Here is a 23,438-nt window from a genome sequence, read left to right on the forward strand (position 1 = left end):
TACTCTTACTCTGTAAACTGTGTTATAATAACTTTTGCTCTTTTAATCTGTACAGTTGATGGTAGCTTGTTAAGACCTATCCAGAAAACACTTACATTGGGGAAACTGTGGAAATGCCTTGTCAAGTCAGTCATTACTAAGCGCAGTTAAGACACAGCTCAAAATCATGGAGTTACCCTGAAGAGGCAACATAAGCCTCATTTCACAATGATCTGACCCAGACAAGAAAGAGAAAAGAGTTTATCCTGCAACCTCCTCTCCTCTCAGTCAAAGGTGTCCCAGGGGGCCTTCTCACCCTTACCCTGCCCACTTGTGTGTGAACAAGTCAAACTGGGTGATATCCTGTGTTTTGACAGCAACAAGTCTGTGGTGGGAGACAAGAGGCCAAGGTACAGGATAAGGTGCCGCGAAGAGGCACCTGTGGGAAATCTGTCAGAAAGGATGAATTTGCTCCTACTTGGCAGTGGAGAGAGGCAGATGAGGCAGTGAGGCTCTAAGTTGGAGCTTGAGAGGAACCATGGCACACACATTGAGCAGCAAGTACAAAGGGCAAAACAGAGTGTCACAGGAGGAAACTAAGGGAATTTAATGCAGGGCACCAGGCAAGCCTTTAATGTTCTAGTGTCACTAGAGATCTCTTGGAAGAAGGGGCACTCCGGACAAGCCAGGAAGGATGAATGGGCCAGTGACAAGGGACACTGCATGAAAATTACATATATTCCCTTTCCTCGTCCAGATTTCCCTTCTCTAAAATTTTATTTCTTTAAAACAAAACAAAATGCTTCCGGTGTCAGAGATGGCATAGTGGGAAAAGGTGCTTGCCAGCAAGCCCAACAGAGTGAGGTTGATCCTGGCTGTGCATTGTGGAAGGGGAGGATGGACTCCAGCAAACTGCCCTTTGACCTCTGCACATGCACTGTAGCAGATGTGCTATAGAGCTCTCAGATGTGTATACACACACACACACACACACACACACACACACACACAAAATAATTAAATGTAAAATACCCTTCATATTTCTTTTTAATTTTCAAGTCACATTTTTTCTTTTCCAAAATACAGGGGTTTATGACTCATTATTTGTATTATAACACTGATCACTTTCTTAAAATAAAGAACAAGAAGGCTGGGTGTGGCACATGCCTTTAATGCCAGTGCTCAGGAGGCAGCAGCAGGCAGATCTCTGAGTTCAAGGCCAGCCTGGTCTATAGAGTGAGTTTGAGGATAGCCAAGGCTGTTACACAGAGAAACCCATAAATGAGAAACAAAACAACAACAAGAAAGAACAAAAGAAAAAGTATCACCTGTTATCCTACCTGCTTAGAGAAAACATAAATGTCAAGACAGACTTGGTTAAGCTATGACAGGAAGGAATACCTATGGGTCAAAGCTGTGTGGTTTTCTTCTATTTCCTCACTCAAGCTCCATGTGTTGATCAGGACCTAGTGTCATATCATCCTCACTTAGGGTCTTAGGAGGACCACAATAGTACACCCTCAGAAAAATTGCTTGTTCCCATGAAAAAACAATGGATCACTCATTGATTCTCCAAGTCTTTCATTAAAAAGCCACACTTGGGGCCTGGGAAAATGGCTCAGTCAGTAAAATGCTTATCTTATAAGCATAAGGACTGGAGTTTGATTCTCAGAACTCATGTAAAAAAATAGCTGGACATGGTAGCATGTGCTTATAATCCCAGTGTTGGGGAAGCAGAGACAGGTAGATCCTTGGGGCTTACTGGTCAACCAGCCTAGCCTATTTGAGGAGTTCCAGACCAACAAGAAGCCTCAATAATCAAGGTAGATACACGAAGTTAACCTCTGGTCTGCCTTCTTCAGACACACATTACACGTGTGAATATGCACACAAATACACACAAACAAAAGAAGCCATATATATATATATATCCTTTCTTTTTTGGTTAAAACAAGTCACATGACAGGCTTAACTTTAAGAATTAAGTCTAATTCTAGAGGAAAAACAAAGATAATATATCTGTCACAGTAAACCATCATAACATCCACAAGTCTAGAGTTTGTTAGTATACATATTCATTTTTTACTTAAAATAATAAATAGTCCAAAGAAAACATGTGAAAGTAAAATAAGAATGTTTTATGGAATTAGTTAATTCATCTTAGAGCCTATCATTTAAAACTGGAGATCATGGTGCTCTAGATCAATCTTAGTGGCTGTGTCAATAATCAAAACATTCAAATATCTTATGAGTTTCTCCCCCTCCTTTTTTTTCTAGTGTGAATGACATTGTGGTTCTTGGGCCAGAGCAGTTCTATGCTACAAGAGACCACTACTTCACCAGCTACTTCTTGGTACTTCTGGAGATGATCATGGACTTTCACTGGACTTATGTTCTTTTCTACAGCCCAAGGGAGGTCAAAGTAGTGGCCCAAGGATTTAGTTCTGCCAATGGAATCACAGTCTCACTAGACCAGAAGTATGTGCTTTCAGAATGGTTCTGCCCTTTGTCCTCAACAATGAAGAGCTCCTTCAAGAGCTCCCTGAAGTGCAAGCAGTCAGTATGTGGGAGGAGGGCTCAGGTGTTAAGAAATATGTGATCCTAAAAACTATTTGTTCTCTTGAATTTCAAGTCCCCTCCAGAAAAAGAGAGACTCAAAAATATGATCTTTGTTCTAAATTCTTAGAATGTTCTAAATACATTCTTTTCCAACATTCTTTCTAAAAGCAGGATGAATATATCTTTGCCCCTTATAAGCCCAGAAGGTATTTAACCACATAATATAATGCCATATTGACTAAAAACTCTTAGGAGAGAGAGAGAAGCCTGCCTTGTACATGTGATGGTACAATTGGCAGACTTAGGATAATTCCATGACTGCTTTTAAGAAGCACAAAAATATTGTGGATAATCTTTTTGTACACTGTAAAGATACATCTTTCTCAAGACACCTTCTGATTGGTTTAATAAAGAGCTGAATGGCCAATAGCTAGGCAGGAGAAGATAGGTGGAATTTCCCCAGAGAGAGAGGAAGGGAGGGAGGGGGAGAGGAGGAGGAATCTAGGGGCAGATTTCACCAGCAGACTCGGAGATAGTCAGACGTGCCATACTGAGGAGAGGTAACAGAACCTTGTGGCAGAATGTGGACTAAAAAATATGGATTAATTAAGTTATAAGAGCTAGTTGGAAACCAGCCTAAGCTAAGACCAAGTTTTCATAATCAATACTAAGTCTCCATGTCATCATTAGGGGACTGGTGATCCAAAGATATTCAGACAAGAAAGCTTGCTACATGAAATTTTACCAGAGGACGTCCTGGGCAGATAGTTAAAATTTAAAGACTTTTAAAGCAGAGATATACTATGAATAACAACATTTATATTTGAGATCATGAATAGAAATGCCTTTAGGCTGCATGTAGTGGTGCATGCCTTTAATGCCAGAACTTGGGAGGCAGAGGTAGGAGGATATCTGTGATTTTGAGGCCAGCCTGGTCTACCTAGTGAGTTCCAGGACAGCCAAAGCTACATAGTGGGACCCTTTTTCAAAACAAAACAAAACAAAACTGACAACAAAAAAGAAAATGTCTGTAGACATTCTTCCTGTTTTGAAAGCACAGTGTGACTGAGCTTCGTGGCCATCCCACTGTTATTTCAAGCTCTAAGTTTGGAAGTACAGACTCTTTAGTCCTGGAAGAATGTTCTTACCTCATTCAATTGAAAAAAATATATAACTCCTAAGTAATGAGATTGAGTCTATATGTCATCTATAATACTACCTTTCACTTCATGGTCCCATTTCACATTAAAAGCCTATAGAACATTTCACTAGTATTACAAGTACCACCCTGTTATCTTCTTTTATGGTATTGTAGAAAGAGCTCACAGTAGTACTTCAAACCAACTTGAATTTTTGTATTTGTTCTCCAAAAGGAAGACTGTATTGTATTTCATTACTACTTGCTAACACTGTTACTTATTTACAGGTATGTCTATGTAGCTGATGTAATAGCTAAGAACATTCACATAATGAAAAAACATGATAATTGGGATTTAACTCAAGTGAAGGTAAGAGTTCCCCAGCCAAGCAGCACATAAGTCTCATATTTAACCCATAAAATGTTCTTAAGGATCCACGACTATTTACATGTTTAGAGTGCAATCATAAAGCCCCCTAAATATACCAATGTCCAATACCAGGAAAAACTGGTAGGAGGGAGGGCAGAGAACATTGAGATAATGTCCTCACTACTTCCTCTTTGTTTAAGGTCATTCAACTAGGCACCTTAGTGGATAACTTGACTGTGGACCCTGCCACGGGAGATATTTTGGCAGGATGCCATCCTAACCCCATGAAGCTATTGACCTACAACCCTGAGGACCCTCCAGGGTCAGAAGTAAGTACTGATACTTGAGCTCACAGGCAAGTCTGCAAGACTGGAAATTTGCTGAGGTGATGTTGAGGGGATTTATGTGGGTCACATTTATGTTCCAGAACTGAACAAAACGTTTATATAAAAAAGTAGAGATAGTGGCAGTTTGAAGAGATGGGGTTCCTAAGTTTTTTAAGCCATCGGGGGCTAATGTAATATCACTGCCAGACAGCAGGTCATAACTTGGTAAGGGTTTTCTTTGCTATTTGAGAGTAATGAGGAAAGATGAGCATGAGAGTTGATGTTGACATAGATGGCCCTACTGTGTTTCCAATAGAATACAAGCTCTGAGAAGCGGTTGCAGTGGAGACATGCATAGAACCGTCTCTGTTCATACCACTGAGTACACAGCCCACACCTAGGGTTTGAATGATTGGAGACTCTGAAGATGAATTTTTGTTCTTGGCTTCTAATAGATATGCTAGTATTCAAGAGTAATTTCTTTTAAAGGTTTCTTAATTTAAAAGTATATCTTCTAAAGTAAAAACTATTGAATTATCTATAGCATTTAAACCAGTTGCATAAGACACTGTATTTTCTATGACATTGAATTTAATACTAATAATAAATTTAAAAATTCCATTGAATTTAATTACAACTACAAATTCTTTCACATATACTTGGAAAGACTTATTTGCTGATGTTCACATTTTGCCAGATATTGTTCTAATGCTTGGGCTATATCAGAAAATAAAACACACATTGGCTGGTGAGATGGTTAAAAAAAAAAAAAAAAAAAAAAAAAAAAACTTGCCATGCAAGACCGATGACCCGAGTTCAATCCTTGGTCCCACCACGGAAGGAGAGAACCAACTGCTGAAAGTTATCCTCTGACCTCCACAAGTGATGTGGCCTGTGGGTACCTGCACTTGTACACTCGTCTGCTCACACAAACAAACATGCTCGCTAAAAAATAAACAGTAAAATAAAACTTTAAACAAACATTAAAAAATACATGCAAAGCCCCTGTTCTTAGGGGACAGAAGGCCAGACACTAACTGAACATATAAGTTCATTTACGAAAGGAATTATATAAGTTACACAGACAGTAAGTTTTGTAGGAAAAGCAGCGTAGTTATGTAGAGGGTGAAGGTGGCTGTGAAAAGCTGTGGGCAGGTCCTGGGTTGAAGACAGAGAAGAGAATAGAAGGTGTGGCTTGAAGAAAGGTGTGACATGTTTGGGAAGTTGAGAAACTGAGATTCAAATCTCAGCTTATTCATTGACCCAGGAGGGGTCATTCCCACTGAAGAGTATGGCTGGTTTTTAATTATTGTTATTTGAATTTAACATATCAGTCATGATTTTTTTTTCTTTTGTTTTTTTTCGAGACAGGGTTTCTCTGTGTAGCTTTGGTATCTTTCCTGGAACTCACTCTGTAGCCCAGGCTGGCCTCAAACTTACAGAGATCCACTTGCCTCTGCCTCCTGAGTGCTGGGATTAAAGTCGTGTGCAGCCGCCACCACCACCCGGCTCAGACATGAAATCTTTAAGAGAGCATCAAGAAATATTTTAAGGCAATCATATTGTTGAGATTGTATGGGTGCAGTTTCCAGTAATGTCTAGAGGACATTATCCACTCAATGACAACAGCAGTTGACATGCCAGTGTAGATGGGGGAAATGTTGTCCCTAAACACATGAACATCAGCCTAAACAGGTTCAGCAGGTGTGCCTTTAATAGTCATAATTAAAGAAGAGGTCACAGATTTGAGAGGGATATGAGAAGAGTTGTGTTGGGGAGAGTGAGGGTAGAAATGATGTGAATACAGTATTTATTTAGGAGGTTCTCAAAAATATTAGATAAACATTCACTAATAAGTTTCAGCAAAGTAGATCAGCTTTTGCTGTGCAATTACGTAGTGAAAATAGGTAGTGAATACAAGCTTTCAATTACACACTTGCTATCTACACACCAGCCTTTTTATAGCACTGATACCTATTATATGGAGCAATCTAAAGCATGGCATATGTTTATGTAGTTTCATTATTAAATTTTTCACATTTACATTTATATAAAGTAAATAAAAACACGTCAGATGTGAAAGTGATAGATTTCTCCTTCAAACCATTTTTTAAGATTTAAGACAACCCAATTAAATGCCTTTGGATAGATATAGTTGTTATTCTACATACTGAAGAAATTCTAGATTCTATGTTGTGGTAATTTAAATAAGAGCTAGAATGTTCACCTAGGGCATAAAAATCATGCAGTCCACTTCTGTGTTTCTACAACATGGAAGCTCTCAAGGAGACAGAACTATCCCTTGGACTTTGAGATTGAGTTAGTCAACATATTCTGACTTTGCCCTAGATTCTTTTATAATATATTTTATATACTTATAATTTATTATATATATATGTGTATGTATGTATATAATCCCAGAAGTGCAAACTAAGCCTAGAATGAGAAGAATCATTACCTGTTCTTATTCAGATACACACCTTGCGGCCTTTCTAGAGACAAACAGAGCTTCCCTACAAAAGCCTGGCCACAGCATTTGCTTTAAGTGTGTCCTAGTTAGAGTCTCTATTGCTAGATGAAACACCAGAACCAAAGCAACTTGGCGAGGAAAGGGTTTATTTGGCTTATACTTCCATATTGCTGTTCATCATCAAAGGCAGTCAGGACAGGAACTCAAACAAGGCAGGGACCTGGAGGCAGAAGCTGATATAGAGGCCATGGAGGGGTGCTTGCTCAATGTGCGCACTCAGCCTGCTTTTGTTTGTTTGTTTTGTTTTTCGAGACAGGGTTTCTCTGTGTAGCTTTGACGCCTTTCCTGGAACTCACTCTGTAGCCCAGGCTGGCCTCAAACTCACAGAGATCCTCCAGCCTCTGCCTCCCGAGTGCTGGGATTAAAGGCATGCACCACCACCACCCAGCTCAGCCTGCTTTCTCATAGAAACCAGGCCCACCTGCCAAGGATGGCACCACTCCCAATGAACTGGGACCTCAATCAGTAATTAAGAAAATGCCCTACAGTCTGATGATCTTCTGGAGGCACTTTCTCAGTTGAGACTCCCTCCTCTCAGATAATTCTAGCTTGTGTCAAGTTGACACAAAACTTGCCAGCACAAAGGGAATGCAAATATCACTGTGAGATAATTGAAAATTTGTTGAGGATCTGTTTCTCACGTGCCTATTTTCGCATTTGAATACCTGTTCATTCTAGGTAAGCCTTATGTATCCACAGTTAGGGACCCGTCTCCTCTTAGTAGTCTTGCGCTTTCTGCATGAGATCCAAGCTCCATTATTTCTATGTAGCAAACTCGAAACAAAGTTGTTGGAGCTTGGAATGAAAATAAAAATGAAAGGAAACAAACAAACAAAAACATCTGAAGCTTCGTTCTATTGCCAGAGATCAGGAAAGCAAACCTTTGCTTCATGGTTGGTTGTTTTCCTTCGATTCCTATCTTTGCCCTCCCCCAACCCCACCCTGCCCAGTGAACTTCATCCAGGCTACTTGGAAACCTGAGAGCTTATGTGTTCACTGATAAGCAAAGCTGTGTGTGCTAATCTGGGGATCAACAACAGCCCTAGGCAGGGGTGCCTCCAAACTCCCACACTCTCTTTCTGTTTCTTAGCTGCTTCAGTTATGAGGTCCCTCAGCAGTGAAGACTGCCACCGTCTTGACTAGCAGGTCAGGCTAGCTGACTGGGTGTCCTTTAGTCATTTTGTCCAGGGTTCTGTCCTCATGCTGTGGGCTCAGTCAAAGGCACATTCACAGTCAGAGAACTACTGCAAACTCAGGCGTTAGACAAGTGTTTATGGGACCCAAGTTTCTTCTCTACGGATGCCAAATTATCAAACCGCCGAAGGTCTCTATAAAGGAATTGATGAATGTTAACAGCTAGTTAACATTAGTGCAGAGATGTTGGTGGGTCACTAGTACCTTTGCTAGGAGAAAACTTAATTCAGATACACTTCAGACTTTTAGCTTATTAGTTTCTGAAAGTATTCCCTTGACCCAGAATTCTTGGGAAGGGGAAGATCTGTAGACAGCTTTTCTTGGATACTGATGGTTGGTCTTCTCTTTACAGGTACTACGCATCCAGGATGCTTTGTCCGATAACCCCAGGGTGAGCACACTCTATGCCAATGATGGCTCTGTGCTTCAGGCCAGCACTGTGGCTTCTGTATACCGTGAGAAAATGCTCATAGGCACTGTGTTCCACAAAGCTCTGTATTGTGAACTCTAGATCTTTCTCCAAAATCTTCATAATTTTCATATTTGGCAAAAGTAAAATTATAATTGTATGCTAAATGGAACTATAATTACTTGCAATTATGAGGGAAGTGTGTTTGGTTTTTCTTATGGAGAAAAGAAAAGGAGTACAGAAACATATCTACGAAATCAAGAGTCAAGTTAATGTTGAGCCAACCAGAAACCCATATATACTGCTTTGTCGGGTGTCCCCAATATCCTATATATAGTGGGATATATGGCTGTGGTGACTGAGGACTCCCGCTCACTTAGGTTTGTGTCTCTTGGTAACTGTTTACCAAAATTGCCTCCCACAACTGTGATATTCTGTGTCTACTGCAGTCCACACTAGAGAAAAAAGACAATGTTTAACTACTTACAATTCTTACTCTCTTTTCTCTCTTGTGTGGGACACCATCTTACAATCAAGTATCCAGACCTATAACTCTCCTCTTGAGACCCCAAAGCCTGCCTTGGACTTGGTTTAGGAAATAGGATTCTGGAAATTTGACATAGACAAGTCTCGTCAGCTGGCTTAGTGCAAGCTATGCCAATGTGTTTGTTTGAATAAAACTTTATACTGATACTTCCATTGTGAGGATCACTAATCTTGGCTCTGAATGTAAGATGGGCCTTGGGACAATCATCTTCAGTTTTCTCTATGAGAGAGCAGGAGAGCTAGACAAGGGCCGTGACAGGTTCCTAGTAGCCCTACCAGAGACCAGGCCTTAGGTTTGGTTTACTGGAGCTGACTGGAACGCCAATCAGCAGATGTCCCACAGCCTTCTGCTAGCTAAAGATAGCTTTCCCTACCCTGCTGCTGGGAAGTCCCCTAACTGATAGAGCCACCTACCGATCCTATAAACTTATTGTTTAAACCCACCAATCAGTACCCAGACTCATCTCTCCTCCCTGGAATTCCCCTAACCTTGCTTAAAAGGAGCCTGTGAGTTTCTCTCGGGGTCACCATTTGCCACTTTGTCAGATGGTTAGATCCCAACATGTTGGTAATTTTTAATAAATGCCCTTGCTAATTACATACATGACTGGTGGTCTTTTATGGGACTTTTTGCCAACCCTAACACTCTACTAGCTAACTCAAAAGACATTTAATGAGCACTCCAGCTGATTGGTTCCAATAAATCTAAAATGATTAGTATTATTATAGACAAACAGCATGTCCTAAGGACAAATCTAAACTTAATTTGATGACAATAAATAAAGACATTCATTTCTTGGTTAAAAAAAAAACAAGCAAATAACACAACAAAAAACACACACAATGACAACTTTTGTCAAATCATTGATGAACATCTATGCAGCCATGTTCCTTAGTGGAATTTCTGTTAGTGGTGGATTACCACCACCCCTCCAATACAATGTCTCTTCTGGTGATGGGGAATTAAGGAGACCTCTTTACATTCTAGAGAACACTCCTTAGCTAAAAGTTTTGTAAATAGTTTTGTACCAGAATAAAATGGTGCTCTTTTAACCTTTGTAATCATTTCTGATTTAGACATTAAGACTTTATAACTTTCAAGGAAGGAATGGCCCAGCTGAATATTACAGTAGTCGTCATATTTTAAGTTTCAAAACATAGCTATATGTTGTGGGGAGTTAGCTTAGTTGTTATGGAGTTTGCCTTACAAACACGAGGAACTGAATTTGATCCCCAATACCAACATAAAAAAGCTAGGTGTGGTGGTATGTGCTTGTAATCCCAACACCGGAGGAATAGATTTACTGGGGCTTGCCAGCTGGCAGCTAGCCTATTTGGTGTACTTCAGGCCAGTGAGAAACCCTGTCTCAAACAACAAAAGCAAATAAAATGTGGATGATGCCTATAGGGCAACACCAGATATTGTTTCCTGGCCTTCACACACATGTGCAAACAAGCATGCACATCTACATGCACACACAAAACGTAGTTATCAAGAAGATTCAAAATAAAAATAGAAACTAAGGCCATGCATATTTATAATTCGGTCCATTTTGAATAACCTGACAACCTTTTTTTTTTTAATCTCTGACCCTCACATCTTCTGGATTACTTAAGATTTGGCTATTAAGGTTTTCCAAACAGAAGAAACATAAGTTAAAACCCAAGACTCCAAAGAGACGAATATCCAGTTAAGGTCAAAGCAAACAAACTATCCTGCACATTCTACTTCCAGAAACCTAAAAGGAAAGTTGCCTTAGCACTGAGAAAAACAGAAGGAAGGGATTGGTTGTTGGTGAAAACTTATGATAACTGTGACCAGTGACTGTGGAAGACAGCACAGAAAACCTTGGTCATTTCTGCCTGCTCATGAGAACTGCATATCCCAAAGTTTAATCCCTCTAAGAAGCCGTGTTCTGGATTAACTTGTTAATGATAGTTTGTGTAACTAGTGAGACAGAAAATCAACATATAAATTTTAAAGTAGCTATGGAAAAATTCAGCAGTAGCTATATGCCTATTCCTTAAGAAGATTAAAAATAACTAAAACAAGAAATAATACACACTTGAGATGAACAAGAAAAAATTCTCAAATATATAATGTCAGAAATGAAAAATAGAATATGCAGATGTCATGGGCACTAGAGAGACAGAAAAACTGATAAATTATTTTATACCAATAAATTTGGATATATTATGAAATGAAAGTAATTGGAAAACTGTAACTTTATTAATTAGTGTTGAATCTGTTACTGTAACAAATAGAATAAAAATTCAGTGCCTACAAATGTACATCTATTTCTTTTATTTACGAGTCCTCAGGGACCACATCTTTTTAAGAAGTGCATTTTTATTTATTTATTTATTTATTTATTTATTTATTTATTTATTTATTTATTATGCATTTGTCAGAGGACAACTTAGAGCTGGTTCTCTTCTGCCATGTGGGTCCCACACGTTGAAGCTGAGCCAGGTTGTCAGGTTTGGTGGCACGCACCTTCACCTGCTGAGCCGGCATTCTGGCTCCTAGCTGCTCTTCTTGATTACCAGAGACCCTCCTTGTCAGTCTCCACAGGAGAGAGAAGCCACACTGAGAAGGGCTGCTGAGGGAAAGTCTTAAGAGATCTTCGTTTTGTATTTTGAGGTAAGGTCTCATGTTGCCCGGACTGATTTTGAGCTCTCTATGTGGTCATGGATGATGTTGAACTTGCGATCCTCCTGTCACTATTGTCCAACTGTAGGTGTGCAGCACCACCACCATGAGCACCGGGAACTGAATCTGTCACCCTGCGTAAACACTCTACCACCTCAGCTACACCTCTAAGCCTAGAGGGACATTTTAAGAGGGCACTTGGTATAAGGGCAGGACTCACAGGAAACAAACAAATCTAATAAGGTAGTGTGAGCATTGGGGAGGGTGAAGTGTGGTGGTGAGAGGTCCTGAACTCTTTCCCTCCCTGGGGTTTGCAAGCATATTTGCAGAAACAGCTACATAAAAATATTTACCCAACATGTAACCACTCAATAAAGAGACAATGGAGGGAACAATGATTCTTTTCCTTTCTTGTTTTGTTTTAATTTTGAGACAGTTTCACTTTAAGTGCAGGCTGGCCTTGAACTCTCGGATCCTCCTACTTCAGCCTCATTAGTGCAGGAATTACCAGCATGAGACATCACACTCAACTTGATTTTTTTTTTTCTTTTACCCTCCCAACTAGAAGTCAGAAGACAGGAGCTTTGCATGGGGACCTTAGAGCCACCTGCATGCCAGTCAGCAGGGAGTCCATGACAGAGTAACTTTAGCAGGGCATGGTCTTTTTCATTGTCCTGCATGGTGGAAGCCAGGTCACACTATCTGTGGTCCGTCAAAATCAAAATGGAAATAGAAAAATGAGAAAAGATATGAAGGAGCAATAGAGCTCAGAACCAGATATGGCTGGCATTCATCACTTCCGCTCCCCTCCCAGTACTGAAAGCTAATTGCATGGCCATATCTAACTAAGAGCAAAGAGAGATGGGTAGTGGCATACAGCCAGAGACCAATGTGTTCAAGAAGAAGTGCAGAATAAAGTTTAGTGAATAATTCATCTGCACCTCACACATTCAATTCTTCTCTCTCCCCAAAGCTCCATCTAAATCCTACCTGTAGCTCAAAGTTCAAAATCATGCTATGATGTTCTAATGTCCACATTAGTTCCAGATGTGGCTGTAGGTACAAGGCTAGAAAATAGAAATCTTGTCTCCATCATATCCAATTGTAGTAATTGAGTGTGACCACTAGTGAAATGGAAAAACAAATGTCTTCAACACTCTGAAGTACTACCTAGTAATGAGACTGTCCCATCACAGAGGAACCAAAATGTTCCCTATCCTAGCCAACATCTATTCTCCAAGGTCTTCTGCAATATGAAAATTCCATAACTCAAAATGTTTTCCGGTCAATGAAGCTTCAAGGCAGAATCTGAAGGGGATCTTGGAAAGACTGTATTTAATATCCTACTTTTGAGAGGTGTCAGTGTGAGAGTCGGGACATTTTTAGGCTGGCCTCCCTTCCAGTCACTTTTGAAATCAAGTACCCTGGAAACACAACAGGCTTCTAGTCTGTTTCCTTCCGGTTAGCGTCTGTGCTAACAATGGCACCCAGATTCCATTTCAGAGCACAGCTCTGACTTTTCTTCCCGATTCTTACTCCCTTGTTTCAGTTCTATCTCCTTGGCGACTGTCTGAATAAAGGAGTGGTAAGGAAGAGCTTTGCTATTGCAGTCCACAGGGCTGTGTCTCTGGTTTTCCTAACTGGGAGGCAGTGGCTGCCACAATATTACCTCCTGCTGTTGAGACACTGAATCAAATCTCTATTTTGGATATTTTCTCTGTTTGTTTTAGTTCTTTTCTCAATCATTTTATTTTACTGTTTTATTTTACAGTGCTGAGAATTGAACCAGGGCCTTGCATATGCTAGGTAAATACTCTGCTCCTGAGCCACAGCGACAGCCCAGATGTCTCCCCTACAGTCACCAGATCTTACCCGAGTTCCTAGCTTTCTCATGGTCCATTGACAAAAACCTCAGGCAATAGCCAGGCTGGCAAACGTTCTGATCATCTCAGTGGAAGTGACTGGCCTTTCAAATCACTGCAGCAAACAGTGGGACTCACTGTTTTCTGATAACAAAACAAGGATTCCCAGTTTTGCAACTACGTGACACCACTCACCTTTGAACTTGTGTTTAAAGTTTTATATAATCCACTTCTTGGCTCAAATTCCTACATGTTTAAGCTCACCTTAAGTGGTTGAAACTGAGAGCTCCTTAAATGTAGATGCTTACAGAATACAGACAATGCTGGATGATCATGGTGTTTTAGATACAGACATTGCTGTATGATCATAGTGTTTTAGATACAGACATTGCTGGATGATCATGGTGTTTTAGATACAGACATTACTAGATGATCATGGTGCTCTAGATACAGACTTAACTAGATGATCATGGAATTTTAGATACAGACATTGCTGGATGATCACAGTGTTTTAGATACAGACATTGCTAGATGATTGTGGTGCTTTAGATACAGATACTGCTGGAAGATAATGGTATTTTAGACAAGGGGAGACCAGGGAGGTCAGTTTTCTGGACTTGACCTCCATTTAGTCTATTATTAATTGTGTGGCTCTGGCCTCTGGGTTTCAGATTTCTATAAATTCAGTTAATACATGGATTATCATTTACCTTTAGTAACTACCTTTTAACAAACCTAAAGTTGAGGCAGTAATAATAACTACAGCCTACAAGTGATAGAAGGATTAAAAATATTAATATATATTAACGAATGAACAGTGCTTATTATATGAGAGTGTTGAATCTTGAGCAACATGGAGATTTCAAGACCAGCTTTGGACAAATGCTTCAAAGTAAAAAAGAAAAAAATTAAAAGGGCTAAGAATGTAGCTAAGTAGCATAGTGCTTGTGTGACATACACAGTTGTGTTCAAACCTCAGCACTGTCAAAGAAACAGCTTCTAAAGATCCCACATGACTGTTTCAACTCACTGTGAAAAGTTTGGCCTTCATGTCCAACTAGGACTAAGAGCTTCCCATTCCGTTATCCTGTAGGACAATTCTGTATGTATCTTTGAGATCAAAACCAGTTTACCAGCCCAGTGGTAGTGATACATGCCTTTAATCCCAGCACTCAGAGGCAGAGGCAGGCAGATCCTTTTTAGTTTGAAGCTAGCCTGGTCTACAGAGAGAGTGCTAGGACAGCTAAGGCTATACAAAGAAACCTGGAAGTTCCACAGCTTCAGAATGGGCGTTCTAACGGTATAGAAGTTTGTTGAGACGTGGAGACTAGGAGGCTGGTTAATTTTGATGCATGGTACTCTATTTGCAAGTTTTTAAAACTTTGTATTGACTATTTGTAGATTTCACATTATACATCCCCATTCCATTCATTTCCTTGTCCCTTCATCTCCTCCCTCTGCCCTTGAACCTCCCCCGCAAAAAAATAAAATAAAATTTAAAAGAAAAAAAATTTTGTTATGTCATGGAAGCTGTAGTCTGCCCCAGTGAGTCACACAGTTTAACCTTTAGTCCCTGTATCTTTACTTGCAAATGTTCATTGCAATGAGTCATTGGTCTGGTTTGAGGCCTCTGGCTTCTGTCACATTATCTGGGTTTTCACTGGGAATGCTCTTGCATACCCTGTTGTTGCCCTGTGTTGTGGAGATTCTGCAGCTTTGGATCTGCAGGACCAGCCCCTTCACATGCTCCAGCAGTTCATGGATGGGGTGGATGTCGGGGTGGGCCAACTCATGGCCCTGGTTCTGGACCTTGGTGGTGGCTGGGTTGGTCAGCCTGCCAGCTCTCCCTCATCCTCACCACCAGGGTGAGCTCTCCAGTATTACCTCATCTAGCGCACCCAATGTGGCAGGCAGCAAGGGGTGGTGCCAGTTCTCCTACTTTCGTGCCCTGGGGGTGGCTCATTCACACCCACACCCACACCCACACCCACACCATCCCAGCCAGCTCTACTGTGTTGCCCAGGCAAGGTGCAGGACCCACTCCCCTGAGTGCTGCAGCCAGTGACAGGCAGGACCAGTTCTCCCACTCTCATGACCCCGGGGTGCTCTCCTGCCTACTGCAAGTGGTGAGGAGGAGGGGGAATCTCTCACTCACCCACACTGCCGCGTGGCAGATGAGTAGTGGGGCCATCTCTCCCACGGCCACACCCTCAGGGTCATGTCCCCCTTACCCCTGCTGACAGGGTCAGCTCCACTGTGCTGCCCAGATGAGGTATTTGCAAGGTTTTTTTTTATAATAAAATTTTAGTAAAAGAGTTTGGAAATTTTTGTATAACTCTATAATCACTAAAAAAAAAATGAGTTTAAGAAACTGACATGAAGCAAAACTAAATCCTAAAAACAGCTGTGCCCATAAATACTTAAAGAAATACAATGATTAGAATATAATACAGCATTGTACAGTATAGATAGAGCCATACATAATAATGAGGGTGTAGTTCACATATAATGCCAAGCTAAATTGCGTGAAAATGAATCCACATTGTAGGTCTTTATTTGGGGAGTTCCAAAAGAGGCAAAACTGACTAATATTGTTTGGGGGATGTGTGCATAGGTGGTTAAGCCAAACAGAATATGAAGGTGGTGGTCATCATAAACAACTAGATATTGGTTGGTTCTAGGAAATATGGGGAGTGTGACAATAGAAAATATAGGGGAGTTTTATAGGATACAAGTAAAATCCTCTCTCATTCCAAGACAAGAGAATAGATGAACACCAGAATCAGAAAGATCCAAATGCTAACAAGATATAGACAAGTAGTATATTAGGAACCCTTGACAATAACAAAGTGGGGATATTAACCCCAAGGAATAGCAGAGTGGATGGTGTGAAGAAGCAATTTACAGAAACAAGAAAAATGAAGCACATGAAAGATGTTCTGAACCCTTAGTAATCAGAAAAGTGCCAATTACAGAAGCTCTTTTAAATTACTTTATACCCACCAAGGCAGCGAACATTAAAAGGCTGGTATGGGCAAGTGTTGATGGGGAAGTGGGGAGACAGGGAACCTTACCCACCACCAGTGGGAAAGCAAATGCGTGCAGGGATGACAGATGCTCTCTGTTCCCCACGCAGCAGAAAAGGCTTTGTCCATCTAGGATGACCAGGAAAGGGAACAAGGAGAACTTAGCACAGCTCGTGCACATCAAGTTGCAGACTTTGCACATCAGGTCATCTCCGTGCTTCTTTAAACCAACTGGTGAATCCCATCAGCCACAGAATGCCGTAGACTCTAGGAAGGAAAACTTGAATGCAGCGCAGGTGGAGCAATCTGCAGATCACTATCAATTTCCACGACAGAAAAAAACATTGGATTTTTACAGTAAGTCTGCATACAGACTGAATATCTGAGAGAATATGCTGTTCATGAGTGGGTTCCAGACAAGGCCACTGGTCTTCAAAATCATAAGACTGTGAGCTAAAAGCATGCCAATAGATGAGTAAATGTTGAAAACAATAGTCAGACATGCGAGCACACAGATTTAGATTCCTGACTCTTCCCCTGTCCTCATCTTGCTGGGAATTTCCAGAACAGTTTCTAACGAGCTTTAAAAAAAAAAGTGTGGATAACCCCTAGATGTTGTAATTTTAAGGAACCAGATATAGATATTGAACATAAATCCAGGCAACCAGGCAACCTGTTTCAACATCTATCTGAATGTTTAACAGATTTTAACTAATCCTGGTGTCTAAGTTACTATGATAAAATTATTTTATAAAAACGACTTAATTTCAAAGGAAGGCTTTCTGATAGCCCACAGTTCAAAGGTACAGTCCATCATGTGAGGAAGGCAAGGCTCCGAGATTTGTTATTTTCCATGCTGGGTTTTGGTCATGCTTTGTAATGATCATTCCTTGATATGTCCCACTTCCCTCTTGATTGTTGGAAGTATGCAATTTGTTTTTCATTTTATAGGAGCTCATGGGTAGGAGATTGCCTTGAGTTTTAGATGAGACTTGGACTTTGGACTTTTAAAGGATGTCAGAATTGTTAAAAACCATAAGGGATTTAAAAATTGGACCAAATACATTTTTGCATGATAAGATGGCTATGGAATTATGCAGACAAGGTATAGAAGGCTACGACTTACAAGTCTTATGTTTGAGAGCAATTGGCAGGAGAAGGATTTGTATTCATTTAGACTGATTGTCAGTGTCTTAGTGTCACTTAGAAAAGGAGCCTGTGGGTGCTCCCGTGAGGGACTTTTTTTTAAATTAGGTTAATAACTGAGGCACTAAGAAGATCTACTCCAAATGTGGGCAGCACTATTCCATGGGCTGAATCCCTGGACTAAGTAAAAAAGAGAAGGGAGCTAGGGAATGATATTCATTGTTCTCTGCTTCCTGGTGGTGGATGCCAGTGATCCTTACACTGCCGGTGCCGTGACTCCCCTGCTGCCGTGGACTGTACCTTTGAACCATAAGCCGAAATAAATGGTTCCTTCATTAATTTGCTCTTGTAAAGGTTCAGGAAAGAAACACAGCAGCTGAAAATACTACTCACTCTACTTTGCCAAAACTTAATAGTCAATTTTTTTGCCCATTAACACATTTGCCGTTATTTCTGAGGTTGATTTGTAGGCATGAGTCCTTTGCAGATGCATGCATTTGAAACATGTTCATCCATGTTTTGGTGAGTTTTACCACTTTTGCAAACCTATCTTGATTAACTTGATTAACTGCAATTTTGGTGAAGTTCAATTCATCAGTGTTTTTGTTTAAGAATATTGCTTTTTGTATCCATTCATAAAATCTTCATGGTCCCCAAGGCTCTTAAGTATGTTTGCTTGATATTTTATGAAGGGGTTATTGTTATGCATTTAGATGTATTAGATAGCTATAAAATATTTTGAAGCATCCCCAAATTAGGGATTAAGATTCACAGACATGTACATAGTAATGAGTTTAGTGTCCTTTACAAAAAGAAACTCTTCGATCCACTGCATCCTACTGGCACTTTGCCTTGAATAAAATGAGGACACAGGTCTGGCTGTGGTGGTACATGGATTTAATCTTAATACTCAGGAGGCAGAGACAAGTGGATCTCTGTGAGTTTAAGGCCACCCTGATCTTCACAGTGAGTCTCAGGTCTGTCATGGCTACCTAGTGATAACCTGTCTGAAAACCAAAACCAACCAACCAAACAAAAATGGGAATATACATGGGGGTCTACACTTGTACTCTTTTACCCTTTCTACTGGATTTTCAGTCATGTTACAAACACATTGTTTCAATTACAGCACACTTAAGGTAAACCTTAATTTTTGGTAGCAAAATTCTCCAAATGTTCTTATTCAAAAAGCTTTGTGAGTGTTTTTTATTTTTTTTTTTTTTTGCATTTTGACTTAATTTAGAATAAGCGTGTCAATTAGTGCAAAACCTTGCTGGGACCCACGTTGAATTTCTCAAGATCTGAATCTGTATGTGTTTCCACTTAAAGCTTTAGTGTCGGTCAGTAAAGCTTTATCAGTCTCTAGGTAGGGATTTTCTGTATCTTTTGTTACACACTAAGAATCTGGCACTTGTGATATTCTTGGTTCATGTCACACTGTTGTGGTGACACACACCTGGAATCCTAGTATCAGTGTGGCTAAGGCAGGAAGGTTATGAGCTAAGATCAGCTTGGGCTGTGTAGTGGGACCTGTTCCCCAAAACAACAAATTTAATGATTTTAAGTCACAATCAAATTGTTAATGTTGATTTTTACTCCTCGTTCAAGATGAAAAACTTTAAAACAAAGCAGTATCCACTGAAAGATGCCCTTCTCCTGTTAGGTATTACCGGCACAAGAAATCATTTCCTGGTACAACTTTAGAACTCACTTCATTTATATTACACCTATACAGCAGAGGTCATTTTCTGACCTACACCTTTACCAGATTGCAAGGTACTTCACCATGCGGCATAGGCCATCCAATGTTTTGTTTGACCTAAGCAAGCGAGATCCCGCCAAAATCTTACGTAACAGGGAACCTGGAAGGGGGTGCTGATTTGACCCGTCTCTCACAGATTGGACCCCTACAAACAACCATGGAGTTCTCTTGTTGTTCCTAAGGCAGTGAGGTTTGGAAAAGGTAAAACTTTGACAGGTCAATGGATGAATCACCATTAGCACTTTGAGACCTTTCCATCTTGAGGCAGGCAGGTAGCTCTCACCCAGGAGGAGGGAGAAGGACCCACCCTAGAGCTGGCACAGTTAGTTGTGAAATGATGCCACTCATATTACTACCTCTTTGGAAACCAAAGCAGCGCTGTACCCATGTGCCAGTGGTGGAGAGCCTTCCCAGAGGAAAGGGGCCCTGGGTCCTACCCCAGCACCGCAAAGGAAAAGAAACGAGTGAACAACAGAAAACCAAAGCCAGAAAGCAAACCAAGCCTTGCATCTCATAACTCAGAGCCTCCTGGCTTAGACGTTTCTTCTCCCTCCCCTTGGTTCACGACTGCATAAGAGTCAACCACACAGCAAAGGGGCAGGCAATCTGAACGGCCATCTCTGCAACTGTAAAATGTAAACACACGTTCATCTTATATTTAAGCATGCTCACTTCAGATTTATTACTGCCACACTTTCACTGCTTAACCAGGGTCATTATGCGGACATCCCCTTATTAATCTGTAACTGAAAAAAGTTATTTTCTTAAGGACAACAGAGAAATCAAGTGTGTGTAGTGCTGTGAATATAGCCTAGGGTTTCACGAATGCCACACAAGTGCTCCACCACTGACCTACAGCTCTAAGCAGGGAGAAGATGTTAAGTCCAGAAGAAATCAACCATAAACTAGTAGAGATGAACCGGGAGACATCACAAATGATATCCAATCATTTTCTTACATGATGTGTATACTTACAGTCACATAGTGATGTGCTGAATTTTAAACATAGCAGTTGTGTTTTAATCAGTGAAACAAATTTGAGAATCAGCTATAACAAACTCATACAATTAAAGCCAAAATGAATTAGGATTAAATTTGATTAATTCATAATTTTCAGTTCCTCTACCTGCCCTTGCCTATAAGGGAATTACTCACTGACATCCAAAAACTAGATTGTCCCAGGGAAACCTTATGTTTGGATAGAACCTCAATTGCAGTACCTAAAATGAAAATGCCTAAGACTGAAAGAAGTTGCCACTCTTTGTAGGTATTGCAAGAATTCTTGTAAGTCCCCCTTCCATCATGCTCCTTTTGAAATAGACAAACCTAAAATAACCCAGTTATTAAATGGGCTTTTATTCCAAATATACAACCTTAAGATGGTCTGCTAGAGAATTACATGGTTCCAAAGCTTTATTTCTGCATACAGAGGCTATTTGTTAATGATGGAACTCAAATTGTTTTGTTGTTCTGTCTTTAGTGTCTAGTAGTTGAGGAAATTATCTGACCATTACTTCATTAGACTTTGGTGATAATCTTTTCAAAATCTGTTTCTTTTTATTATTATAGCTATTGCTTTACTTATTAGAAAATGAGCCATTTTCTCCCAAATTACAATAATTTAAATTAAGTCCATTGTTTTAAAAACCAAAAGCCTCACTGTAATGTCTTCACTAGTCCAAAATTCATGGCCTTAAATGACCTGATTCTTCCATCTTAGCTTCCCAAATAGCTAAGACTAAAAGTGTGCACCACCATTGTCCACCTATAAATGAGTTAGTATATACTGATTTCACAATATAATGAATTTTACTAAGGCATTTTCATAAGCACGTAGTATATATTCTCATCAAGGCCTCCCCCAAATCTCCTCTCTTGCCTGTTTCATTGGTCATTCTCCTCTTCAGATCCTTTTACTTTCGTGTCTCAGTTTTTAAAGATGTCTAGACATCGTCCATTAAGGAAACAGGCTTGTTTTTCTGAGTCTGGTTTGTTTTGCTTTAACATGAAGAGATAGGTTACTCCGTTGCGTAATTTTTAGAAGGATAATTTTATATACTCAACTCTATGGGCTGCAGAAAGTGGAAGAATTTGTCTTGCATAGGAAAATGGCAATTTAAAAATGCCTATAATGGGAAAATTATCAACCCAGTGTAACAATTAAAGACATAGGTAATGATCAAAATACCTTATAAACAAAATCTTTTCACATAATATTTTGCCCTCAAATGCAATTAATTCTTTCCCTTAATTGCAGACACTTGAACTTTTTGGAAGTCCTTGTGCTTGTAATGCTTGTTTGTGTTGAGAAATGTATATCATGGAGTTCATTTTAGTATGCTGTTTATGTTTTATTCTCTTAATAAAGTGTGCAGATTCAAAAACAAAACACAATCCATCATTTCTTGACTGTTACCACACAACTGTAAATTATGATGTACGCTGCCTCTGCATCTAGCTCCATGGATAAATTCATATGCTAATTTGAACAGTTTATCTGTAGAGTCGGTCTAATTATCTTCACACCAATCATGTTCTCTGGGAATAGCAAGCTTCCAGTTCTTTTCACATTTTGAAATCTGCTCTTTTTCTTCCACCCCTTTAATGTGAGTGTAAGAAATAGGAGTGAATGTTCTCAGACAGTGGGAGCATTCCATGTTCATCAGTCTGATGTTTGCCAAAAGTCTTCCTTTCGGTAGAACCTCTTTGTCTGGTTAATTATAACATAATCAATCTATTACAATGTACTAAGGTTTTTACAATAACAAGTCTATTACAAATCCTTTTTCTTCATCTGCTGAGGTGGTCCTATTAGTTTCCTCTTTTATTCTGTTAATTATAGGGTTGATTTAAGAATTTAAACCAAATTTTTATCCTCAGCACATGTACCCCTCGATTATGATGTTTTTGCCTTTTTATGTGTTGTAGACTAACTTGGCTATTATATTTTTCAAAATCCTAATGTCCACATTCATGAAAGACTGGTCTGCAATTTCAGTTACTCCCTGTTTAATAGGCTTACTAGTTTTTGATGTCAAGATTATATTGACCTGACTAAGAGCTAAAAGGTAGTCTTTCTTTTTTCTATTTCCTAGAAGAGTTCGTGTAAAAACTAATATTCTCCCTCCATGAAGTACTAGAGGAGTACATGTTCATGAAGCTACCTGGGACTGAGGGTATCTTTTAGGGAAACTTTAAAGTCAAAATTGCGTTGGGTAAGTGAGATGGTTCATGGGGTAAGAACTCTTGCTGTCCAAGCATGATGACCTAAGTCAACTCTCCAGAGTCCATGTGCAAAGCTGAGCACATGACATCACTGCTGCTGTGGGGAGAAACAGGGGAGTGGCTGGGGCCTGCTGGTTGACAGCACAGCCCCATGTCCAGGCCACAGGGCCGAGGAAGAGAGCAGGGCCACTACCTTCCCCGAGTGTATGCATACACAAATACGAATGTATACTACATGAATATGCACTACGCACATACAAAATAAAACAGATTAAAATTTGTCTAACACATAACGCTGTGGGTTGTTTTTTACTGTTTCTTCTTCTAAATTTTTAGTGAAATAAAGTAGTTCAAAAATATCATTTTGCTGTTTTGAAATATCCTTGGACCTTGTGGTAATATCCCCTTTATTCTTTCTAGTATATAAAATTTGTACTGCCCCTTCCAAGCTTTATTAGGAATTTACACATTTTATTAGCCTCCCCATCCCACCGTGGCCAATATTTAAATTCTTTTTTCTGTTGAAAACAAGGTAACATTCATGTAACATAAAATTCATCATTCAGCTGTTTTACAGTGTACAGTTCAATAGCATCTAGGCTTTTGATGAGCCAGCTATCATTATTCTCTTCTGCCAGAATATTTCATCATCTCCTGAAGGAAATCCTTCAAGTACCAGTCCTGCTGTCCACACCCTCCAGCCCTAGCAACTA

The 23,438-nt window shown here is 39.9% G+C and overlaps 1 protein-coding gene across 3 annotated transcripts in view; it reads left to right on the plus strand.

Annotated features, from left to right (window-relative positions):
• The window catches only part of Pon3 (paraoxonase 3), a 28,569-nt gene extending 18,695 nt beyond the window's left edge, over positions 1–9,874 (plus strand). For all 3 annotated transcript variants that reach the window (XM_028869821.2, XM_028869822.1, XM_037203518.1), the window contains 4 exons: positions 2,257–2,457; positions 3,965–4,046; positions 4,247–4,375; positions 8,449–9,874. In XM_028869821.2, coding sequence (XP_028725654.1) covers positions 2,257–2,457; positions 3,965–4,046; positions 4,247–4,375; positions 8,449–8,607 — 571 coding nt within the window. In that variant the 3' untranslated portion in view covers positions 8,608–9,874. The remainder of the gene's footprint in view (positions 1–2,256; positions 2,458–3,964; positions 4,047–4,246; positions 4,376–8,448) is intronic.
• The last annotated feature ends 13,564 nt before the right edge of the window (positions 9,875–23,438 follow it).

Source organism: Peromyscus leucopus, chromosome 3 (genome assembly GCF_004664715.2).
Source record: "Peromyscus leucopus breed LL Stock chromosome 3, UCI_PerLeu_2.1, whole genome shotgun sequence".
Classification (NCBI taxonomy): Eukaryota; Metazoa; Chordata; class Mammalia; order Rodentia; family Cricetidae; genus Peromyscus; species Peromyscus leucopus.